This window comes from Corythoichthys intestinalis, chromosome 7, assembly GCF_030265065.1.
Source record: "Corythoichthys intestinalis isolate RoL2023-P3 chromosome 7, ASM3026506v1, whole genome shotgun sequence".
Lineage (NCBI taxonomy): Eukaryota > Metazoa > Chordata > Actinopteri > Syngnathiformes > Syngnathidae > Corythoichthys > Corythoichthys intestinalis.
Window position 1 is genome coordinate 2,679,324 of NC_080401.1, and position 15,717 is coordinate 2,695,040.

General features: G+C 41.3%; 1 protein-coding gene across 1 annotated transcript in view; it reads left to right on the forward strand.

Annotated features, from left to right (window-relative positions):
• LOC130918992 (tetraspanin-1) overlaps positions 1-5,007 on the forward strand; it is a 39,580-nt gene extending 34,573 nt beyond the window's left edge. Inside the window, exons 6-7 of the mRNA XM_057841341.1 lie at positions 3,485-3,568; positions 4,626-5,007. Coding sequence (XP_057697324.1) covers positions 3,485-3,568; positions 4,626-4,685 — 144 coding nt within the window. The 3' untranslated portion in view covers positions 4,686-5,007. The remainder of the gene's footprint in view (positions 1-3,484; positions 3,569-4,625) is intronic.
• Positions 5,008-15,717: the final 10,710 nt, after the last annotated feature.

Below are 15,717 nucleotides of genomic sequence, written 5' to 3' on the forward strand. Positions count from 1 at the left end.
GCTTGGTGGCTAAAGGCTCTAGCTCCGACAGTACTTTTAGAAACCCTGGGAACTACCAGTAGACCCGCATTCTGAGAGAGGAGTGTTCTGTTGGGGCGGTATGGAACCAGAGCATCGGTGAGATAAGATGGCCCCAACCCATTAATGGTCTTAAATGTAAGAAGGAGGATTTTAAATTTAATTCTAAACTCGACTGGAAGCCAGTGAAGGGCCTGGAGCACAGGGGTGATGTGCTCTCTTCTATTGGTTCCTGTTAAAAGTCTTGCCGCTGCGTTTAGGACAAGCTGCAAGTAGGGAGTTACAGTAATCCAATCTCGATGTAACGAACGCGTGAATTAATTTTTCTGCATCGCTTCTAGATAAAATATTTCTTATTTTGGCTATGTTGCGCAGGTGAAAGAAGGCCGTTCTGCAGGTTTGTATAATGTGAGCTTTAAACGATAAGTCTGGGTCGAATAAAACTCCTAGGTTTTTTACTGTGGTGCTGGAGGCTACACTTACATTGTCCAGAGTGACTATCTGGGCAGCTAAAGAGTCTCTCACACTTTTCGGGCCTATTATAAGGACTTCTGTCTTTTCAGGATTAAGTAGAAGATAGTGCTCATCCAGGTATTTATATCTCGGACACAGGTGCTTAGTTTGTCCACTTGCCTGATCTGCTCAGGTTTAATTGATAAATACATTTGTGTGTCGTCAGCGTAACAATGAAAATTAATGCTCTGTTTTCTGATATTACCTAGAGGAAGCATATACAGCGTAAACAAGATGGGCCCGAGGACCGATCCTTGCGGCACACCATAACTAACTCTAGAGTACGGTGATGATTGCTGGTTTACATTGACAAACTGGTACCTATTAGATAAATATGATTTAAACCAGCAGAGGGCTGCTCCTCTAATGCCTATGTCACATTCTAATCTCTGCAATAAGATATTATGGTCGATTGTGTCAAAGGCTACACTCAGGTCCAAAAGAACCAGGATCGAGACTAATCCAACGTCGGCGGCTAGTAACAAGTCATTAGCTACTTTGACTGATGCTGTTTCAGTGCTATGATGAGCTCGAAAGCCAGACTGGAAATGTTCAAATAAACTATTGTCCATATGCATTAGGCTACGGCATTACACATACTGTCACAAGGCATACATGAATAATTGATTTTCATTGAAAATTGTATAATTTGCAAAATAACAGTTTACAAAAACACCATATGTAACCCCAACCTCCATCTCCTCACTTTTAATTTCCCTTTTTTCCCCACATCTGATGCAAAATCTTAATTTTAACTACTAAAGAACTTAGGATGGACATTAAAATTAAAGATAATGTAAACATTTACTGATTTTTTTAATAAAAATATAAGTACCATACATTAACAAAAATACTGTACGTACTGTAAGTACAAATGACTTGCACTATGCACAGTGAAATTGAATATATTTTGAAGATCCGGCAAGCACTGACCTTTTAAATTATAAGGAAATAAAGAAGTAGCTTAACATAAATCAACAAAAAATAAGTCCAAAGTGCACATTGGCATGAAAGATGTTCTGACCCCCCCATCCAAGCAAATAAAATAAAATGAAATAAACCTCTTCAACTCTTTACTTTCTCTTAAAGACGTGATCAATTTTGCGTTGCATTGCCCTTTTTTTCGCATTAATTCAAAAAGCTTATTCTTTTTGTGCTGTTTCAGAAAACGTGCATTTCAGAAAACGTCCATTTGAACCAATCAAAGCTAACTATCTATGCTGATCATATGTCAGTATGTCAGCCAATTGAACAGATAACTGAGTCCAGGGTAATTTTCTGCGCGTGTGCGCACATCGACGCGACTCGTCAGACTCTTTGGAATAAATAAATAATAAATATCGGTGGAAATGGATGACGCTACACCAGCAGTTTATTATGCTTGTTGTTAACTCTTGTGTATGTAAATCTGACATTGGTAGATTGTTTTCTACTTAGAGATGAGATGCATGTGTGGCAGCCTGGCTCTATTCCAGCCCCAAATCTTTTACCGGAACGAGGATCCAGACCGTTCTGGCCCACTTTCAGGCATTTTGAGTTGGTGCCAATTGATAAACATATCAGTATAGACCAGGGGTCCCCAACCTTTTTTGCACCACAGACCGGTGTTATTTGGGTCTTTTTTTTTCACGGACCGGTGTTCTGACAAATTTTGCAACCCATCAAAAATTGCAACGATGCGGTTCTGCGCATGCGCGTAACGTTAAACATAGCCGCAAAATGCGCAAATGCCGCGATTCCAAAGTAAACACTACAAACTTTCTTGAAAGAAAGGAATATTAACTTGCGTATTATCATGGAAGGACTTGTAGAAAAGTTCTCCTCAGATTCATCCTGCCATGTAAGCTTCACACAACAGCTGCACCATTAACCATTAACGACTTCGCCTTGTCGTTAAACATTAATTAAGAAGCCCGCTTCACAAAGATACGATGTTGAAAATTGTAGCAAGGTTTTCAACGCTCTTGTCGCGATGTCAGGATATTCCAGAATGACTTTAATCCAGAGCCTCGGTAGAGTTGTTGTCTCAAATGTATGTTTAATAAGGTCGCCGTCATTTGCGATCTCTCTGTTTATTCACAAACGGGTCACGAATCCACTCCTTCGCAGTTCGTGGGTCTTCTGGGTTGTAGGCTCGTCAGGTGCCCTTTTTGCCGTAAAAATATTTCCAAAGACGTCTGTTTTCCTGTTATCTTCGCTCGTGTGGGGGCTAATTATTTCCGGGAACAAATGTGCTGCGCCGCGGCCTAGTAATACGCTATTATCGAGGACAAGCGCACATAGATATATTATATACACAAACAAGATGTACTACTAGCAGTCCAATCAATGGACTTCTATGACAACTTTGTAATCTATCCCGTTGTATTATATCTAGAATAGACAGAGATATTGGTGTGTTAAGCAGGGGCACAGGGTTAATTCGGCCAGAATGCGGTCGTTATTAAATCATTTTTTCTTTGCGGCCCGGTCGCAAATGCGCCACGGACCGGTACCGGTCCGCGGCCCGGCAGATGGGGACCCCTGGTATAGACCATGGAGCTTGTACTTTTGAATAGTTATTGCTATCGGTCAATATTCAACAAGTACGTTTACTGCATATTTCAAATCAGAATCATAGCCATATGCTTTATTATGAATCAAACCATATGTAAATTTGTCAAGAATTAAACGAATTAAGTGTATTTGGGTGAAGAAATCACTCACTTTATGAGCCCGCCACAGAAGTCTCCTGATGCAAGATGGCCATCAATTACTTACAACACCATTTTCGCCTTTTGACATCTAAATATGTATTACACTTCAGGGCAGATTTTACTATGGTTTACCAATATTGAATCATGCATGCATGAATCAATGGAATGAGTGGTGAAAAACAGAACAGTACCGTTCTGGTGGTAAAATACTTTGTAATATAGTGAGTAAAGTAAGACATGACAACTCTCTTTCCTAGGGATGTTTTGAATATATCTTGAAGACCCTTAAAGAGCATGCAAACATTGTGGGAGGAATTGCAGGAGGTGTCTGTATACTGGAGGTAAATATCCATAAAATATATTATGCAGTGTTACGTTATAGCAACACTCCTTTGGAAAAACAATTAGCACTCTAAAATTTAGATTTTAGATATTTTTACATAGAAAATAATTTCATTTTGATACACTCACATTACTCAGTCCTGTGTAACTATAATCCAGATCTTTCCTGGTGGCAGAAAAAAATCAAACATTTTGATCTCCAACATAACCTCAATTGCCAGAGGTTCCAACAAGAACAGTAATTCACAGACATACTGTTTATCATGTTCTTTAGATAACGTAAGCTATACATAGTTTGATTGCCAAAATCTTTGAAATAATTTGGTTGGCATATCCCATTATTTTATTTTTACTTTTTTTGCAGGCTATGTTCAGACCGCAGGCTGAAGTGAGCCAATTCTGATTTTTTTTTGTTGCATTTATCCTACTCAAGTGAGGCATTTTCTTCACGGTCTGAATGGGCTGAGACGCATAGAAGTGGACAATTACTGAGCCGATCTACGCCACTTTCGTATGTGATTTTGAAGCCGATTTGGACCACATTTTTCAGCTCTTGGGGAAGTAAAGGTTAACACACTAGCTCCAGAATCCTCATATTGCTGTGTAAATGTCCTGCTACACCTCGCAGAGGAACAAAAAGACCTTAGCTGAACATGTTGATCTTGTTTACATGGCCGAGCTTCTGGGCAAACTGACTATATGTGTGTTTGTGTGTGTGCGTGTTGGTAGGATTATTCGAATCTGTTATTTGTGTGCTCTTTTTTGGAAATCAAAATGTGGCCACCCTAGATAGAAAAACGTAAAGCCACCATGTGTCGCCTGTAGTTTGTTTTCGTGCATCCACGCATGCAGCTCAGTTTGCTCAGCGCGTGTTAGACTGCAAGCTAGTGCGCATGTGTAATACTTGAACTGGCTTAATGGAAAAAGACACTGAACGGGCACGTAAAAAGACCAGACATGACCAAAAAAAATCAGAATTGTGCATTAAGACCTGTGGTCTGAACCTATCCCATCTTACCAACGACAGATAAAATATTCTGTATTTTCTTTCCTCAGATGTCTGCATTGATATCGTCAATGTACTTATACTGTTGCATGGACAATAGAGGAAGGTGAGACAGCAAATGGGTAAACATCAAGCAATAAGAATGGATCACAATGATCTCTTAAAGTAATCCTGGAAGTTTCATCTAAAATTTTTGAGATCTTGTCAACAATAATTGTGAATAAAGTCATTTAGCAATATAATGCATCTGTTCTGTAAATTGTATTTCTTCAATGCTTTCTTCAATTTTCTACTCAAGATGACATCAGAAAATAACACTGATGTTTGGTTGGGGCGCAAGATGGATGTGAAGGCACAAGACAATATTAGGGTTCTAGCACTTTAGTACTATACGTTTTAAAAACATTAAACTCAAAAATAAAATGAAAAAAAAACACATTTTCCTCGTGTTTTGTACGCAATTTATTATAGAATTTCATAGGAGGAATGGCTTTTTTTGGAATTTGATGGACTCTTGTTCTAAACAATTCTCAATTGTGAAAAAGTAGGATTTGCACCCCCCCCCACACACACACACCTAAAAAAATGAATTAAAAAGTTTGAAGTAAACTGTATTTATTTACATGTATTTACATATTGAATACTTCAAATATACAGTAAAGTACGGTATTTACTTGAGATGTGACCGAAAATTTGGCACCAAAAACTTTCGCCCAAAAATAGCTAAAATTGCATTTTCGGTTAAAAGACCAAAAGTTTACCATCGTGTGTGAAGAAACATAGTCCTCTTGTAATGATGTCATCAAAACACGGCAAGAAGCAAAACTACTGGCTCACAGGCAACATTCTGCAGTTTAGAAGTATTTTGAGGTATCAAAGGAATAAACTACTAAATGGAGGAAAATATAGTAAATTTGCTTCATAGCTGTTACACACACGTTCTGAAGTTGCTTTCCATTGCTGTCCCACGCAACATCAAAAATACACACGGTCCCAGTTGAAGCCTGGGACCGTGTGCTTTGGTCAGATGACCAAGATTGAGCTTTTTGGCAACAAACACTCTAAGTGGGTCTGGCGTGCCACGAAAGATTTGCATGCTGAAAAACACCTCATACCCACTGTGAAGTATGGGGGTGGGTCAGTGATGCTGTGGGGCTGTTTCACTTCCAAAGGCCCTGGGAACCTTGTTAGGGTGCATGGCATCATGAATGCTTTGAAATACCAGGACATTTTTTTTAGATCAAAATCTCTTTATTTTCCAAAATTTCACACTAGTTGTGCATGGATTTCCAGTTCAAAAAGGAAAAGACAAAATGTGATGAAAAGCGGGACTGACATCCAACACCCACACAAATAAATAAAAGAATAATCATAATAATAAGATAAAATGAAAAAAAAAAAAACAACAACAAAAAACAAGAAACAAAAAGAAAACCAACAAAAATAAACCATTAAATTAATCCCCGTCACTGCCAGTGAACTTCGTGACCATTGAACATTGAGTTTTACTAATAGCTTTGGATAATAAATATCAATACAATAAAGAAAAGAGTTGCCAGATTGTGGAATGCCAAGGGCTTAAGAGGCCTGACAAATGTTTAAAAATGGTCCCCAGGCACGTAAGAATCTACCATTAGAATAATGGAGAGAATATCTGATCTTTTCAATTTTCAAGCATGTCATTAAGGCCGTCAGCCATTCGGTATGTGTGGGAGGGAGGGGGTCCACCCACCTTAGAAGGACCGACCTACGAGCCAGGAGGGAGGCAAACGCTAGAGTGCGGCGCTGTTCAGAAGATAGTCTTGAGTCCTCTGTAACTCCAAATAAGCCAATAAGGGGGTTCGGTTCCACCCTCACTGTTAAAATCTGTGAGAGGGAATGAAAAACCTCTGTCCAGAATTTGCCAAGTTTAGGACAAGTCCAAAACATATGAAAGAGTGAGCCGTCTGAGATATTGCATTTGGTACAAAGTGGGCTAATGTCAGGATAAAAAGTGGCCAGTTTGGCTTTGGAGATGTGAGCTCTGTGGACCACTTTGAATTGGATTAAATTATGACGAGCACACAGAGATGAGGAGTTGACTCGTTTTACGATGGATAACCATGTTTCCTCAGAAAAGGGGGTACCAAGGTCTTCCTCCCATTCTGCCCTGACTCTATCCATAGATGCAGTCTTCAGGGCCAACATCATGCTACAAAACACAGAGACATGCCTCCTCTGGTTTGGATTTGAGGAAAGAACTATGTCAACAATAGTCTTGTCAGAGCTTAGCGTGGTGGGTAAGTTAGAAAGTATAAAATGTCGAATTTGTAGATAACGGAAAAAATTTGACTGTGGAAGTGCAAATTTGTTGCGTAATTGTTGAAATGTTGCCAAATTATTACCAATAAATAAATCTTTGAAGTGTTCTATTCCCCTCTGACTCCACTCTTTGAAGGCGGGGTCATTGAGTGAAGGTTTGAAAAAATGATTATGTAATATTGGGCTTGATGGTGAGAAGTCATGTAAAGCGAAAAACTTTCGGAACTGAGACCAGATCCTCACTGAGTGTTTGACTACTGGATTCTTTAAAGATCTGGTTGAGAGTGGAAGAGAGGAGCCAATCAATGCAGCCAGGGATACATCGTCTGCTGATCTCATCTCCATTGCCACCCAGTCAGGAGGATCTGGGCGATTATGAAAGTGAGACCAGAATGTGAGACACCGCAGGTTGGCCGCCCAATAATAAAAACGGAAATTAGACAAAGCGAGACCACCGGCAGCCCTCGTCTTTTGTAGGTGAGTTTTATTAAGACGAGCCCTTTTTCCTTTCCAAATATAAGAAGAGATAATCGAATCCAGATGATCGAAAAAGGTTTTGGGAATAAAAATTGGTAATGCCTGAAATAAGTACAAGAATTTTGGTAAAATGGTCATTTTAATGGAATTTATTCGCCCAATGAGGGACATAGAGAGTGGTGACCATTGTGTAAGTGTTTGTTTGATTTGAGTTACCAAATTTAAAAAGTTCTCTTTAAAAAGGTCTTTGTGCTTCCGGGTCATCGTGATGCCTAAGTAGGAAACTTTGAGAGTTTCAATTTTAAATGGAAAATTAGTGAAGCCTGAAGCAGATATAATATTGCCAATTGGAAACAGTTCACTTTTTTCAAAGTTTATTTTATACCCAGATAGTTGACTGAAGTTATTAAGTAGTGATAGAGCCGAATGGAGAGAAGTGATCGGGTTTGAGACAAGGAGCATAAGGTCGTCTGCATACATCGAGACCTTATGTTCAATGCCGCCTCTCCATATACCCGTGATGTCATCGCGGCTACGGATGGCGATGGCGAGAGGTTCAATAACCAGGTCAAATAGCATGGGGCTGAGAGGACACCCCTGGCGGGTACCACGCTGCAGTCTGAATGGATTAGACAACTGGGAGTTGGTTCGGATAGAGGCTGTAGGATGAGAATATAGCAGTTTAATCCACGCTATGAAATTTGGCCCAAAACCGAATTTCTCCAGCACTGCCCACAGGTAGACCCACTCCACGCGATCAAATGCCTTTTCAGCGTCAATAGAGACTATACATTCAGGCGTGTCATCAGGAGTAGAATAGATAATATTTAATAGTCGACGTATATTGAAGAACGAGTGCCTACCCTTTATAAAACCAGTTTGGTCCTCAGATATGATAGTCGGAAGGATGTTTTCTAGTCTGCGAGCGAGAACTTTAGCTAGAATTTTTGCTTCAGTGTTAATAAGCGAAATGGGCCTATAGGAGGCGCAATGTGTGTGATCTTTGCCTGTTTTGGCGATTAGGGTAATACAGGCTTCAGAAAATGTTTTAGGAAGGGAGCCTTGCCTAAATGATTCGCAGAGCACAGAACAAAGTTGTGGAGACAAAAGTAAAGAGAACTTTTTAAAGAACTCAGATGGGAAACCATCGGGGCCTGGACTGCTGCCTGACTGCATTGAAGAGATAGCTGAAGCTATTTCAGCCTGTGTTATGGGCTCATCAAGTCTCTTACCATGGTCTGGTTGGAGTTTGGGAACATTGAGACTGTTTAGAAAGCTGTATATGGCATTCGGATCGGGAGGAGATTCTGAGGAATAGAGATTTGAATAGAAGTCCCTGAAAGCATCATTAATTTGAGTACGGTCCCTGGTGATTTCACCATTTTGTGTATGAATTTTAATTATGTCTTGTTTCGCAGAGGAACCCCTCAGCTGGTTTGCAAGCAGTTTGTCGGCCTTGTCTCCGTGGGCATAAAATGTGGCTTTATTTTTTAGGAGCAAATATTCTACTGAATGGGTGGTAAGTAGGTCAAATTTAGTTTGGAGCTGTAAACGTTCTTTATAAAGATTTTGATTTTTAGTTAGCGCATATTGTTTGTCAATTTCCCCGATTTGATGAGCCAGATCTGAACGCTCTTTGTTAGCTTTACTTTTCATTTGAGCCGTGTAAGATATAATTTGTCCCCTGAGGTAGGCCTTAAGGGCATCCCATACAATCAAACTGGAGACCTCGGGGGATATGTTAGTGGAAAAGAAAAAGGTTATTTCATTTTTTATGAACTCTACAAATTTGTCATCCGACAGTAGAGTGGAATTAAAGCGCCACTGTCTGCTCCTTCGGGGGAGATTTGGGAGGGAGATGGCCATGGAGACAGGCGCGTGGTCTGAAATGACAATACTATGGTAATCACAGGAGCGGATAAGGGGCAGTAGTCTATGGTCAAGTAAAAAATAGTCTATGCGTGAATATGTATGGTGGACATGTGAAAAAAAGGAATATTCCTTTTCCTGAGGATGTAGAGAGCGCCACACATCACAAACACCATACTGTATGAGGAAGGCCTGAATGAGATTGGCTGATTTACTCAGCATGCCGGGGTTGGTGGAAGACCGGTCTAAGAGTGGATCCAGCCAGCAGTTCAAATCACCTCCGAAGACGAGAGAGTGTGTATTTAAGTCTGGAAGTAATGAAAATAGGCGCTCAAAAAAGGTTGGTTCGTCCACATTGGGGGCATAAACATTAACGAGGACCACCATTGTGTTGTATAATTTCCCAGTCACAATAACGTACCGGCCAAATTTATCAGAAGTCACATTATGAGGCTCAAAGGTGATATTTGGAGAGATTAACATTGAAACTCCTCTGGCCTTGGCCTGAAAGGAGGAGTGGAATGCCCCCCCCCAACCCGTCAGGAGACGCCTGCTGTCTGAGCTGCGAATGTGTGTTTCTTGCAGAAAAGCAATATCTGCTTTGAGCTGTTTTAAATGTGAAAAAATCTTTCTCCTCTTCACTGGGTGGTTCAGGCCCCTGACATTCCAACTGACAAAGTTCACACAACTATCCACAAGCAATAGAAAAAGTGAAGAAGGTGAAATTAACTAAATGGCAGGTCAAAGAAAAATAGATATATGTATGTACATTTGATTCCCCAGCTGGTGGCAGTGACCACCTCCCCATCCCTCCCAAGAAAGCTGCCAAAAAAAAGAGCAGCAAGCTCTTAAACCCAAACATAACTTTAAATCTTCCTGTCTCAACAAAGTTAATCCTCCGGTATTGAATATTAGAATAGTAAAAATAAAACATCCCTTTAGACAACATTGGAATGTCAATCAGTCCTGAAAGACTTGTCAGATTATATTTAAATTAAATTGAATTAAATACGGAACCAATTCAAAAAAGAACAACTGAGTGTAAATCAGTGCACACTGACATGTCTACAGTCTTAAAGTTTCAAATGAGCTGGCTCCACGATAGCTGTCACTCCGAATGCAAACATAAAAAGAAAAAAAACTGATATATGTATGGCGCACGCACCCACACACATACAGAATTGATTATTATTATTATTTATTTATTATTTTATTATTGTTATATTATATATTTTTAAAAATAAGAAGAGTTACGATAAGCGCGCTCCAAGCGTGTTCTGCATGGCTCAGCCGCGCTGCTGTAATAAAGTGGCTAATTACGGTGAACATGTATAGACAAACCAGCATATCAGTACTCCGTGGCCATCTGGATCAACGGCAGAATTACCTCTCATCCAGACATGTTGAAGAAGGTGTTTATGAATTCTAACGTAATTTGGGAAGGCCGTCGATGTACTTCTGTGCCTCCTCCACTGAGCTGATCCATTTCCTGGCTCCCCCAGCAAGCGTGAGCCGTAGCCGGGCTGGGTACAGCAGCGCGGGCTTCAGACCCCGCTTGTACAACTCCGCCATGACGTCTCGATACTCCGTGCGCTTGTTGGCCACATCGGGACTGTAATCCTCCACCACTCGGATCTTGTGGCCGCGGTAGTTGAGCATCCCTCTCTGACGCGACTCCCTGATGAGCAGGTCCTTGGTCTGGTAGCGGTGGAGGCGGACGATCACCGGCCGCGGTCGCTGTCCGGGAGCCGGTTTAGCCGCTAGAGTTCGGTGGGCTCTGTCGATGTCGGGCTTGGAAGGCAGGGTATCAGAGCCGAAAACCTCCAGCAGCAGGTCCGCAAAAAACTCGGAGGGGCGGCCGCTCTCGATGGACTCAGGGATCCCCAGGATACGGATGTTTTGCCGGCGGCTTCGTCCCTCCAAGTCAGTTACTTTTGCCTTCAACTTGGCGTTGTCGATGCTCAGCGCGGCACACCTATCCTCGAGGTCGTTAACTCGCTGGCTCAGGTCGTCCGCGGCGAGTTCCAGTGAGGACACACGTTGGTCGTGGTCATCCACAGTCTGTCTCAGCGTGTCCAGCTTTGAGTCCAGTTGGTTGAAAGAGCTTTTGAACTCAGCCGCGATTTCCTCGCGGTGTTGTTCAAGTAGCGTCGAGATCGCGTCAAATGTTAAGCTAGGGTTAGCTTCTTCTCTCCTGCTCGATTTACTGCCTTTGGAAGACATTAGGAAGGTTGCTTTTGCCGTTTAGAGCGATGTCAAGCAAAATAAACGAATGACTTAAGTTCGAATGAGCAGAATCGAGGGCGATGTTGTTAATGAAAGGGTAAATTAACCGGAGAGCACGTGCTGCGCAGCTACTCCATCTATCTCCGGAACCGGGGTACCAGGACATTTGTCTTGCTGAAAGACCCAGTGACGACCCATCAGGACATTTTAAATCAAAATCTGTTGCTCTCTGCCCGAAAGCTGAAGATGGGTCGTCACTGGGTCTTTCAGCAAGACAATGACCCTAAACATATGGCCAAATCTACACAGAAATGGTTCACCAGACACAAAATCAAGCTCCTCGCATGGCCATCTCAGGCCCCTAGACCTTGTTTTGTTGGCAAAAGGGGGTTGTACAAAGTATTAGGGGTGCCAATAATTGTGACACACATTATTTGAGGTCAAATATTTTTTCCTTTATGTGGGATTTTTTCCCCACTGAATGAATGCACTTGTATTGAAGGTTGGATTTTTCTCATTTTTTCCATTAAGGTCCCATATTATTTGAATAAAAAAAAAAATAAAAAAATTAGAAGCTAAAAAAACAAATCTTTTTCAGGGGTGCCAAAAATTATGGAGGGCACTGTATATGATTTTATAGAGCTAGAACTTTTTTTTTCAAGTATTGTTTTAAATAGAGTTTGAAATTTAACTTCAGCAATTGAAATGACAAACTATTTCTGTGCCGCAATCACAAAAATATTATTGAAATAGTAGATTACATTGGCGATGTTTTCAGAATAAAATTCTTAAAACATAAGAGCTCTCCAAGGTACAAGGAATTCAACAAATGAAGGATTAAAAACGCACAGTCATATAGCCTATAGCAAGTACTACATTTTCATTGGCTGATTAAGTTAGGTTGAGGTTATGAAACCACAAAGGACAAAAAGCCTCAGTTGCCCTTGGACAACCACAGAAAAAACACAAGGCCTCATAAATTTACATCCCATTTGCCTTCATTTGGTTTGCCTACAAAAGAACAAAGACAAACAAAAGATTCCAGGAACCTTCAGTCAATGAACTAATGACTGTTGTCGACACCAGGGATCCTCAAATACAAATCTTGAAGGTCCACAATTGTTTTTGTCATACAAGCATGGTTCCATTTATTAATGTTGGTCAAGTACAAGGCAGGTCAAAGGTAGTTTTCTTCTGACCAAACAAAAATACAATGCACATTCTGAGGGGGGTTGTATGTGGCGGCCACAGTTCCCTCCCAGGTCGGCCCGGCCAGAGCCGCGTCTCCTCGTAGTGTCATACCGCGCACACCTCGCAGCCCTGGGGTGGGTCTCCGCTCGTCTACATTGCTGTCACATGTTTGGTGGGATTCGGGCATGGCTGGATGTGATTGGGCGCGCTCGGGTGGAGGACCTCGGTGCCGGGATTAGCGATGGGGCGGCGTAGGGTGGGTTGCCAACGAGCTCACACTCACAAGGGTTTCACGCGATTACTGGGTTCTAGATCACAGGGCTAATTTGTGTATACTCCACCCCTCCCAATCACTTACCTTCTAGACCCCGCCCCCCTTTCCCTGGTTAACAGGCCCTCCACATGGTGTCAACAGAAAATACATCTAGCTGATGATAGCACCAACATATTTATAGTTAGTGTTCAATGTATTTTTTGTTGTTGTCTGTGTTTCTTCTGTCTCTCTCTCTCCTTTCCTCCTGTTCCCCTATAACCCCTTCCTGTTTGCTGCTCTGTCCTAATAAACAAGGTATGTCGAATGATCACAATGGGAGTAGTACATAATCAAATGCGAAACACTGCTCTGACTAACCGGAAACTCAGACTTTCATTCTCTGTGTCAAACAGCTGAAGAGGACAGGGTTTTTTTTTTTTTTTTTTTTAAAGGATAATATTGTTCATCGCCTGATTCTATGTTTTAGAATCTTCTTCATAAATAAGGAAATCCTTTATCTTTTGCCTCGCCTACATTAAATTATACTCAATAGATGGCTTTATATTGATGCTTCATCGTAGCTCCCAGCTAAGGCACATGTACGTAGGGCTGTCAAAAGACTTGCAGGGGCTTGGGGACAAGAGGCCATCATAGGGCCCAACCCACCCCTGCCACCGGCTTGTCACGACAACATACTCAGTACTTTAAAGGCTGAGTTATTATGTCTCGGTGTTGTTGAGCAAAAAAAGGACAAAATATATATTTGAAATATTTAATATGTTAAAGTTATTAATTATATATCGAGTAGAACATAATATTTAATCAGACAATGATTTAGATAAAAAAGAAATATGTGAATGCAAAGTAAAATAAATTAAGGGTCATTCAGGGGTCCCTATGGTTCTGAGGCCCGGGAGAACATACCAGGTTGCCCCCCATGTCGATGGGCTTGCATGTACGTAAAGTGCGTAGCGGTTTATCCTATGAAATAATATTACTTTTTTTTTCTCGTAGTACCATTTCGACTTTAATCTCGTAGTCCTTTTTTCCCCCTTCTCCTTTATTTGGCCCTTATCCTCCGTCGTACTTTGCCTATTTTTTTTTTTTTTTTTAAGTTTTGTTTTATATTCAGAACCTTTCAACAAATTATATACGGTAGCTATAATTTATATAATTTATATAGCTAAAAGACTACAGTTGAACAGAATCACAGAAGTGCCAAAAGTAAATAACTAAATATAAAGAGGGGAAAAAAATAAAGGAAAATATACAAGTATATTTTGTCATTGAAAAACACAAATGGAAAAAACAAGGGCAATTTTTTTTCTTTGCGTTTTCTATTTCGTTTGTCATTGTCTTTGCCTTTGCTTTTACTTTTACCGAAAGGAATAGTCTGTCAAATCAAATGGCGTTGGGAGGGGCTTTCCAAACAGGAATCGTAGCGCTTATTATGCCTAGTTTATCTTGAAGTAAAGTGACGTCTCGGAGCAACGGGGGGAAAATGTATTTAATGCAATTTTTGATTCAGCATTTATTTGGAGAGTTATGGAAAAACCCTGACATGCTGCATGGGTCGCCCCAGCCATCTACCCCGTCACCAAGAAAATCTTACTTAATGCCATCGATAACCAACCCTTTCCTTTTATGTGAAAATCATTCAACTATGACAAGCTAATGTCGACAATTCAAATAACTCTGCAATGGATTTAAAAGTTCAGGCTGCCCTTTGTCACTGGTTCTGTTCATAACTTTTATGGACAGAATATCTTAGCTCAGCCGAGGCGTTGAGGGGTCCGGTTTGGTGGCCTCAGTATTACATCTCTGCTTTTCACAGATGATGTTTCAGCAAGCCGTGACCTTCAACTCGCACTGGAGCGCCTCGCAGCCGAGTGTGAAGTGGTCGGGATGAGAATCAGCACCTACAAATCCAAGACCATGGTCCTCAGTCAGGAAAAGGTGGAATGCCCTGAGGTCCTTCCCCAAGTGGAGGAGTTGCGAGTGACGGGAAAATGGAACGGGAGATCGACAGGCGGATCGATGTCTGCAGTGATGCGGACATGGTGAAGAGGGAGCTGAGTCGAAAGGCGAAGCTATTTACCGGTTGAACTACGTTCCTACTCTCACCTATGGTCACGAGCTGTGGGTTGTGACCGAAAGAACAAGATCCTGGATACAAGCAGCCAAAATGAGTTTCCTCCGTAGGGTGTCCGGGCTGTCCCTTAGAGATAGGGTGCGAATCCGGGAGGGGGTCGGAGTAGAGCCGCTGCTCCTCCGCATCGAGAGGAGCCAGAAGAGGTGGTTCGGGCATCTGATTAGGATGCCTCCGGGGTGCCTTCCTGGTGAGGTGTTCCGGGCACGTCCCACTGGAAGGAGGCCACGGGGCTGACCCAGGACACGGTGCTTGGGATCCCCCAAGAGGAACTGGATGAAGTGGCTAGGGAGAGTGAAGTCCTGGCTTGCCTGCTGATTCCGCTGCCCCACTGACCCGACCTCGGATAAGCGGGAGAAAATGGAAGGATGGATTTAAAAGTTGAACTGCTATTGGGTGTAAATATATGGGAAAATCTGTGTAAAATACCACAAATACATGAATATAAAAAAGGCAAATTGGAAGCATATGAAAAAAATGGCAGATTTGAGAGTGTATAGAATCACTTTTTTTTTTAAATCATGCAATTTAAAACGAAAAAAAAAAAAAACATTTGTCCATTGTTATGTCACTTGAGTTCATGAGCAATTTAGTGTATTAATGATAATTTATCCATTTGCAGAGACAAGAACAAGATATCATTATTATTTATTAAAATAGCTTGGAAAAGGGACAA